Consider the following 10,390-nt stretch of genomic DNA (forward strand, 5'->3'; position numbering starts at 1 on the left):
TGGGAGTATACAGCAATGCATTCTCTCTGATCAGACTGAGATATTTACGGAAAAAGCTAAAGTTTTAAACATCATATGTCTGGATTTTGACGCTTCCTTGTTTATTCTGCACTTACTTCCTAGTATGAGCAGTATTCTTTTTTAAATGTTACTAATAGGCGTATACAATCCTTAAAGAGGATGCAGGGGTGGATAAATCAAGGAGATGGGCTGAGGTACATGTGAAGGATTATAGCTAGCCTATGTTGTTTGGAAGCTTTTATTTTAAGTGGCATGGATAAGCGCCAAGCGCTATATGCATACTGTACTGCACAGTAAGTGCCATGTGACATGGATGACATTCAGCTCTTCAGTCTGCGACAATTATAATACAGTTATTGTGGTAGTAAAGTATATTGCTGTACTGTTGTGACCAAACACTGAAAATACTTATCTGTGTTGGAAGAAGAGTCATGTGGAATGTGGAGCCCCATGACACCTTAACGTTTGAATCTCATCTATGTTTTAGCTCTAAAGAGTAACAAAAGTGTATGAAGGGATATGATATTTATGTGAATAATGTTCGATTGCATGGTATAATGTTATGGTAGATTGTGCAGGATGAATATTATTTGAAGCTTGGTAAACCAATGGAAATGGGAGAAATTACTATTGCTCTTTCTTTAAGTTAAGTCTGTTTATATGCTTATAACATACAGTGGGTTTATAGGGCTGTGGGGGTGTTGCAGTGTCAGTCTCTTCTGTGGCCTCTTGCTCTGAAGCTCTTTTCAACTTCAATATGTGGTTGTATGCCCTTTTGTTGTATTATACTGGACAGCCATTAGAGGTGATGCTTGCCCTTGTTTGATGTTGTTAGAAGGCCCTTAAATGCATTACGATTCATTAGCCTAATTGTGGCAGTGGATTGTTGAGGGGCCTTTACATTATAGTGGGTATTTTAGACAGATGAATATATACTATGTCTGTGGTTTTATATTGCTGAGGCACTTCCTTTGAAGCGTTGTTTCAAGGCGCACTTGTGGGATAGGAGATGCATTATTTCCATATTACCAATGTTGAAGCGGTATTATGGGTTTAGGACGATTTTACCTAAACCAAATGGTCGCAATGACCAAACTATACTTCGTGGTATTGTGAGCGGGGGCTGCGGGGTACACCCCTGCAGCCTTCTGTTTAAAAAAAAAACGAAAAGGACCCTGTGGCACCGGTTACCGATCACGGAAGTGAAAGGGAACTGGCGCTGCAGGAACCCAGCGTGAAGATGAAGGTAAGTGGGGTTTGTTTATGTTGAGGGTGCGGGTGGGGGGTGTTATGGTTGTGTTGTGTGGGTGTGAGTATGTATGTGTGTTCGCATTAGAAAGGTGCAAACATTTGGTAGTTCGCACCTTTCTCATGCAAACGTTTTGCCCGCGGTAGTTTCAACCGCGGGCAAATCACTTAGATTCGTATTATGCTCTGTGTCAAAGGCTTTTCGCTATGTCATATAATTGGTGAGGGATGTTGCTATTAGGTTATGTGGGCTGAGAGTTGCTTGCCAAGAGAATGCATGGTGTGTGTTTCTCGGGAATTAAATATTAATTGTATGGTTATGGTGGCTTCCAGTTGTGTGTAAGGAGAGTAGTTCAAAGAGTTTAGAAAGCAAGATATTCATGCAATTCGAAACGGACTTTACTTGGAGGAAGGGGAAAATGAATAATCTAATGTAGGGATTGGATTTGGACAGGGAGAATTAAATAGTTAAATGTGTATGCGGGTATGTACATGGTGTCACGTGTAGTAATGGAAGGTTAGTGAATATGATTACTTACATTGCTTGGTACTATGATCTTTAAATGGATGTAATGTTGATTGTATATAGAGTGTCATATTTTTAAGGTTTTCTTTCATTGGAAATTATATAAAATATAAGGGATAGGCTTATTAGGTCTTAATATTTTACTTATGGGACTGCTATTCATGTTTGGCTGTGGTATGGTTGCTGGCTTATTGCTGCGCAGGTTATGTTAGTCCTATTTAGGTTTCATACTGAGCAAATAAATTAGTCTAGTTCGGTTAATACTGTTCAATATTTAGTTTTATATGCTCTTTCCTGTAACCTTTGTTTTGTTTTGTTTATTTTTTAGTTGTCATTTTATTTGCTTTTGGTTTCTTTTTAGGATGTGTCCTTTTTCATGTAATTTCCTAGTATGTTACTTATATGTAGAGATCTCTGAGTACAACGCCTTGGTTGGCACGGTCTATCAAAATGGGGAGAGAGGAGGAAAGGGATAGGAGAAGGATGGGAGCCTGGAGTATAAAAGGGAATATATGCTCAGTGTTGAAGGGGATTATCGAAAGAAGCAGTTTATCTGACCCTATACATTTAATTCATCTGAGATTATGGCAGTAAATATAACTTTTATGAGTTGGAATGTCAAGGGTGTCAATAATCCTATTAAGCGACGGGAAGTATTATCAATGATGAGTAGGCGCAAACCGGATATTGTATTTCTGCAAGAGACCCAATTAAGAGGAGATCAAGTGGGGTATATTTTGAATGGTTTGTATGTAAAGGAGTTTTCAAGCTATTTTGCAAGTAATTCTTGTGGTGTGTCCATTCTCTTCAAGAAGGGTATTAGATATAGAACTGATACTGTATGTGTTGATCAGGAAGGGAGGTATGTGGTTCTAAAATTACATATTGAGAATAGATGCATGGTAATATTTAACATCTATGCACCCAATGTGAATCAGGATATGTTCTTTGAGAAATTGGATGGAGTTTTAGCTAACTTATTGTACCAATATTGTAGTTGGAGGGGACTTCAATACCACAATTGATATGGTTAAAGATAAGACTACTCAGGCTAACTCCTATGCAAGGAAAGGACTTATAAGATTTTTAGACAAGTGCTTTTTGCATGATATTTGGCGGGATTATAATGAAGAAAGTAGAAAATATTCTTTTCATTCATTGGCTCATGGTACGTCTTCGCGTATTCATTTTTTCCTTGTTAGTAGGAGTTTGTGTGGGGACATTGGTAATGCTTCAATTGGGGAGGTTGTAATTTCGGATCATCCGCCAGTAATGATGACATTGGAAGAGGAGGTTTGTGGTTTGAGGCCTAGAAGGCAATGGCGTTTGAATACACAGTTGCTTCTGGACTGTGAGTTTGTGAAACACTTGGAAACAGAAATATCGCTGTTTTTGCAGGATAATTTGCGATCAGTGAACTCTTTAACAACGGTCTGGGATGCATTGAAGGCAACATTGCAAGGTCAAATTATAAGCTTTGCGTCTTATCGTAAAAGTCAACAGGAAAAGGCTGTGGTTGAACTAGAGGATGTTTATAAAGAATGTGTGGTGCATTATTGTGGCTGTCCTAGTGATGAGAACATGTTAGCCATGACTCGAGCAAAACGTGCCTTAGAGTGTGAGCTCCACCATAAGGTAGAAACGCAAATATTCTATTCTAGGCAAGCTTTCTGGGAGAGGGGAGAACAATCTGGGGCTTTGTTAGCAAGCCGTATACGGCAGAGAGAGAATGATAAACAGGTGCTTTTTATTATGGATGAAAGAGGAATGAAGAAGAAAAAGAATGTGGAAATTTGGGAGGTATTTAAGCAATATTATGCCGCATTGTATAAGGATGATGTAACAGTCTCTGAAATGGAAACTTGATGATTTCTTGAGTAGAGTGGATATGCCGGGGCTTACCGAGCAAGAAAGATTAGGCCTGTATGCGCCTTTAACAATAGAGGAAGTTCAAGATTCCATCAATATTTTGGCAAATGGTAAATGTCCTGGCCTCGATGTTTTTCCCATAGAGGTTTATAAACCTTTAGTCTGATTTTATCACCTTTTCTTGTAAAGTTGTATACAGAAATGCTGGATAATGAAGCAATTGCTGAATCAATGCAGATGGCATTAATAACGGTCATACCAAAGCCTGGGAATAACCCATCACTATGTGGAAACTATCGGCCTATATCACTCTTGAATGTGGATGTTAAAATTTTGGCAAAAATATTTGCAAGAAGATTAAATGATTTACTCCCAAGGCTTGTTCATAGGAACCAAACAGGTTTTGTGAGTGGAAGGAATAGTAGTGATAACCTACGTGAGCTGCTTGGTGTTATTTATCTCAAGAGACATTCAGCTGATGCTGATGCATATGCAGCAATTAGTATAGATGCAGAGAAAGCGTTTGATCGGGTGAGTTTTTTTTTTTTACGTCAGGTTCTGCTTAAAATGAATTGTGAACCACTTTTCATTAGGCTGTTCAGAGCCCTATATGGAGGTGCTAAAGCGATTGTAGATGTTAATGGTAGTCGGTCTGATTGTTTCAAAATTATGAAAAGTACTAGGCAGGGATGTCCCCACTAATGTTTGATTTATTTATTGAACCCCTTGCCGTTATGCTTAGAAATAACCCTAATATAATCGGTATTCCTTTTGGAGAATATGTATCGAAGGTCCTTTTAAATGCAGATGATCTCCTAGTCCTGATCTCAAACCCTGAACGGTCTTATCCTGAGCTCCTACTGACGTTGCGGGAATTTGGTAGATTTTCTAATTACAAAGTTAATGTTACCAAAACTTTGATTTATCCAATTTCCGCGGCTTGTCATAGGGGGTTGTTTGATGTTGGTCGGGAGATGTGGGCTGATTCAGGTCTTAAATATCTGGGAATTCATGTAAATAGGGTATTGAGACTTTACTTGCGCACAATATTCACTTGAAGATTACAGAAATAGATAAGCTTTGTTGCAAATTAGAGAAGTTTAGTGTAGTTAAAATGTCACTTCTTGCGAAATTCTTGTATGTTTTTAGCATGCTCCCCCTGCCACTTTCAAATAGTGTGTTAATGGGTATTAATAAGTCTATGACCAGGTTTCTGTTGGGTGAAGGAAACAAGGCGCAAATTCCGAAAGATATTCTTCATAAACCAGTTCATCTCGGTGGATTTGGCTTTCCTGATATAAGGCGTTATAATTCGGCTTTTACTTTGCGTGCACTGCATCATTGGTTGGCGAATGTAGAGATTAATAGCGCGGGTTGGATTAGAATTGAAAAGGAATCCGTCTCTCCCACACCACTTGACATGCTTTTGTTCATGGATAAAAGATTACCGATTAATACCACTCCACCTTTAGTAAAACATGTTGTGAAGGAATGGCATAAAGGTAATGAGATCCAGGGTGAAATGTTTTTATTGTGTGAAGATTCATGTCTATGGAAAAACCAGACTGTGAAGCAGAATAATAAGGTCTTACAATGGGTTTCATGGCAAAATGCAGGTATTTGGAGAATTGGGAAGGTCTTTGACGGACTGAATATGGTTGACTTTGAGTTTCTACGCTTTAAATATAAGCTCAAAGCAACTGAGATGTGTCGTTATAATGCTTTGCAGGAGCTTTTTGGTGTATTGTTTTTGCTGTTGAATGCTGCAGTGCATGCACCGCCAGTGATTTTCCTTCTTTCTAAGTCCGTACCTTTATCTGCATCTACCTTATATAAGCTTATTACACCTTCTGCGTCCCGGGTGGCTCCACAATGTGGAAGGGCAAATTGGGACTCTGATTTGAATAATTCATTGTCAGATATTGAATGGGATCGTGTGTGTGCGGATCCTGTTAAATATAAGGTGGATTTGGATTTGAGGTATACACAACAAAGAATGAATCACTATCTATACTGGTCACCATGGAGAATGAAATCTGGCAAGTTGAGTGCTATAGACACCTGTTGGAACTGTAACAGAGAGGTGGGTAGCACGCTCCACATGTTGTGGTTATGTGGAAAAATACAGATATTTTGAGATAGTGTTTTTCAGAGGATGGAGCTAGTTTTGGGCTAACCTATACGTAGCGACCCTCTCCTTGGTGTGCTAGGTTTGATTCCATTGGGTATTGGGCTGTCTAACAGCAAAATGTTCTGGTTATATAGAGCCCTTCTCCTAGCTAAAAAGCACATTTTAAAATTTTAGAAAAGTAATGCTTCTACGAATACTGAGGATTGGTTGCAAGGTTTGTCCCTGCTATCCAGGAGAGAGAGGGTGTCCTTTAAAGCAAAGGAGCAACTCGACAAATATGAGAAGATTTGGGGGGCATTTAATGATCTCTATGCTTAGTTGTCTATTGTTGAGGTTTAACATTTTTTTTAATTATTATTTTTCTTTTTTCCCCTCCCATTTTAATTTCTATGCTTGATTATTCTTTATGGATAAAGTTAATGATGGAATTGCATAAGTATTCCTTGAACATTGTGTTATTGTATTATATTTTGTTGTCAATGCGAAATATTAAATGTATAAATAAAGTTTAAAAAAAACAATAAAGAAGTAGACCTTTGGGGAAATGTGTACACTGCAGTGATTCTCTCTCTCTCTCTCTCTCTCTCTCTCTCTCTCTCTTTCTTCCCGTCTTTCTCGCCCCTTCTCTCTCTCTCTCTCTCTCTCTCTCATAGACTCTTAAGCGGCCGCCAGATCGCTTTAATAATAGCTTTGCTTCAGAGCCTTATTAGGACGTATGCCCTCTTGCGGGTAAATGTTTATTATTCTAGATGGTAATCGTTTGGTTGTAATTGGTTTTATGTCTGAATAATGAATTTTGTTTTTTATTTTTAGGTTTTCATATATTCATTGTTTGTGGACATGCATGCATACATGTATGTGCAATGGTTATTTTCTAATGTATGTGTGTACAAAGTTTATTACAAACTGAATACCCAATAAAAAATGTTTTTTTAAATCAGGTTGAACTGAGGAAAACGGCCAGCTCGGAGCTAAGGGGATTGGAAGGGAGCCATGATTAGATGCAAGGAATACACAATGTTAACTTTTTGCAAGAAGGTTCTTTTGCCCAAGATCCTCTTAATTTCTAGGGATGAGTTTAAAACAGTTGATAGTTGAAGATTGTAGGTGACTAATAAGAAAGTGTAAAGTAGAATGTAGGTACTGCCCCTATGTGTGGTCAGTAGGGATATAACGGTATACCGTTAAAGATACCGTGAACCACTTAATTGAACAATAATAACCGTCACATTGTTTATACCGTTATACCATTCATACCGTTAAGTGTGCTTTTCAATCTGATTTGGAAAGGCTGCAGTAAGCAATTGCTGCGCAGTCTTGGTTTTGCACTGTTGGATGTGCCGTCTGCCAAGTAGTTTCAGTTGGAGCAGTTTTTAATGCCATTCCATAAACCACACGTGCCTTACACAAAATCAATATGTTAGCAATAGGAAGAATAGATACAGTGCCAAGAAGGAAAAGGGTTTACTTTGGGGTGGCGGCTTTGGGGTTTATATATTTATAATGAATAATGTTCTCTAAACATATGGCAATGGGGGATTTCCCTGGTTCTATCATTGAATTTACATATAATAAGTCACACTGCGAAATTCACTCATCTGTGGGTATTCCCTGCTGCCATACCAAAGGGTAACATGTCAGTGATTACTGAACACCTTTTGGCCCGCAAGTAAACTAAAGGCTGTAACGTAAAGAGAAAGTGCGTGTGTGCGTGTGTGTATGTGCACAAGCGTATACTACCATCAGCCTCCATTGATCTGTGGCATGCAGGTTATCAAGATGGCAACATGTTCATCTTCACCAGTAGCCAGTGGGGAAGCAAAAAGCCTAAATGACCACTTAAGAAAAGCTATTCAGTTTGCTTTGCCAGTTGCAGCAGGCCTCCACCTCACCCCCTCCTCTCCACACGTGTGTTTGTGTTTGGTGGAAGCAAGGCATTTCAGTGGCAAGTATGTTGAAAAGCCCAATTCTGGCCCTGGGTGCCTGGTTTTGTTTGTGATGATACATCTGTCAATTTATGACCTTTTAGAAAATATTTGTTAAGATCAGTTAACTCCACCTGCTATACCGCGATAACCATGACATACCGTCATTTGGCAAGAAGGTTATCGTACCGTCATAAAACGAATACTGTGACACCCCTAGTGGTCAGTAGTACGTGTCCCTGGGAAAGCACTGTTTGCACTGTTGGTACTAAGTATTTCAACCTGTTCTCTGCTTCTTTTCTTAACAGAAGATACGGATATGTACCAACGTGCAGTTCTTTCCTATCCGAGTGTTCCTCTGCTCCTACAAGTGCTTTAACCGAGAAGACCATGGATTATTTGGGGTTGCACTACTATGAGGACTCAGCAGTACAGTAGAAGGAATGCCATCACGTGCTGCTGCTACTGGTTCGAGTAATGCTCGTGGCAGTGCCTGGCCCATCATCCAGCCCCAGGAGTATTGGGCATGTTGTACAAAGTAAAGAATGACATGTGCACCGATAGGTTACTTGAAGTCTGCATTCTTTGGGCATCTGGAATATTGTTTCTCGGGTGGCATTACAGTATAAACAAATGCTATGAACAGATTCTACTGAAGCACAGACATATGCCTATGTCTACAAGCTGCAATCACAGGTTCCAGAATCCTAGTGAGGCCGACTCCGTCATTCATCCTTTCTGTGGCAGACCGAGTACCAATACATTGGGCAATCATAACACATACCACAACAGCATTGTGAAGTGGAGGAGTCTACATGTAGCACTATATGAAAACATTATATTCTTAATATCAGATAATCTACACCATCGCATTTTTAACACTTCAAATGTTCTCTTAGGTGACTTATTGAAAAGCGATATCCTGTGCTTAGAACATTAATCAGAAAAGCATAAATGGATGCTTGCCAGTTGGACCCCTCCTTCTTTTTATGCTTGAAAGACCTTAAGTGCAGAGAGTATTTGCTGAGAAGAGATCAAGCATTGCTAAGTGCTTAGAGTAAATCTCCAAAATACACAACTTTTTTTTATTCAGGAATATCAGAGCACTGGCAAATGGAAAGTCAGTTTCTGTAGCAAAACCTTTAACACGTGCACTTTTGATTGCAATGCCTATACATTCTGTGGTAGCTTGTGATGGCATGAAGGATTTTAGTCAAACAAAATGTGGGTCTCTGCTAAACTACTGTACCCGAACTTTCTGTCTTGTGTCTTTCAGACGTAAATACTATCACATACATGACCACATATTTTGAAATACATGGCTTGATGTTTAATTCTAACACTTTTGATTTTAAATAGTATCTATGTACTGTCGCTTAGGGGCGATTCACCCGAACACCTGCAGGTCACAGGCCCAAATCTTCGTAGAGTTGGTTCAAACTTTCATCCCTCCAAAAGTAAAAACGCACTGTGAGCCGCGCAGGAGACTGTACACCGAACGCCGGCACTTCCATCGCAGCGGTCCCTTTGAGAACTAGCTTCTACTAGGAGTGACTTTTCCACATTGGAACACCTACCGTAACAATTACGCTGCCTTCTGTTAGAATTCGAATCAACAGGCTCCCTATAGGAATGGCCGCCCTATAGAAGATAATCTCCTATCACTTTAGTGTACATAGACACTAAGATGCCTTAAGCCACTGTGCTTCCCGGATCCAACTACATAGGATACTTCACTCACAAGAATATCTCGTCCTGATGAAGGCCTACACCACCAGAGCTCAGCAAGCTTATCTTTAAAATGGCAGAAACGCTGTTGTGTTGACTTGTTATTTATGTTGTTGTTCAACTCTAGATTGTTCCCACACAATTGTGCTGATTACCCGACTATTACTTCACTAAGTTCTCTAGTTTCCTTCCCAAGGAACCTATAGAGAATGTACAAGCAAAAGAATTTGGCATTTCAAATATTTGTCATTTGATTCATTTAACTCGGGTACTATACCGTGTATGTTTTAATGTTGAATATCTTATGCTCTATAAAGTCAAGTGTATCTTGACACTTACTGCACACAAATTAAATCTCAATTGCAGTATACAGACTTTTCTTTTGATTCTGTGTTCACCAAGTCATGTTGTGACAAATCCAGGTTTCAGCAGTTAGATTTCCATGACCTTGCTCATTTGTGTTTTTCTTTATAACCCTCCAAAAGTGACACAATACATACATTTCATTCAGTTTAAGCCCTACTCAGGAGAAGTTGCCAAACACCAACAAGAAGTGTTTAAAGTAACTTTCAGCTTGACATATTTTTTAAAATTAATATTAATAAGATTAGGTTTAATGTAAGTGTTTATTTTTTAACTGCATTTTACCGTTGGAAAACGACATGTTTGAATATGTCTGTGGAGTCTGGGACATTTATGAGGGTCCTTTCCTTTAGTACACACAACAGGAAGAGAAGAAAAATCAACATGGCTCAATTCCTTTCATTTGAGTGCCAGGATGACGACATTGTTGAAGCTCAGATTGATTGGTGAAGAGCGCGCTGCATATATATTTCATAATGGCCACTGCGTTATGCTTTAGATGTCAACATTCCATATAAAAAAGTAGGCCTGCACAGAGTGTTGTACTTCTTCGTTGATTCGCTAGGCTGCCTCCTCTTA

The 10,390-nt window shown here is 39.1% G+C and overlaps 1 protein-coding gene across 1 annotated transcript in view; it reads left to right on the top strand.

The window, feature by feature from the left end:
* LRRC69 (leucine rich repeat containing 69) overlaps positions 1-8,285 on the top strand; it is a 313,342-nt gene extending 305,057 nt beyond the window's left edge. The window contains exon 8 of the mRNA XM_069621344.1: positions 8,029-8,285. Coding sequence (XP_069477445.1) covers positions 8,029-8,139 — 111 coding nt within the window. The 3' untranslated portion in view covers positions 8,140-8,285. The remainder of the gene's footprint in view (positions 1-8,028) is intronic.
* Positions 8,286-10,390: the final 2,105 nt, after the last annotated feature.

The sequence above is a fragment of the Ambystoma mexicanum genome, chromosome 5q (genome assembly GCF_040938575.1).
Source record: "Ambystoma mexicanum isolate Mex_15411 chromosome 5q, UKY_AmexF1_1, whole genome shotgun sequence".
NCBI lineage: Eukaryota > Metazoa > Chordata > Amphibia > Caudata > Ambystomatidae > Ambystoma > Ambystoma mexicanum.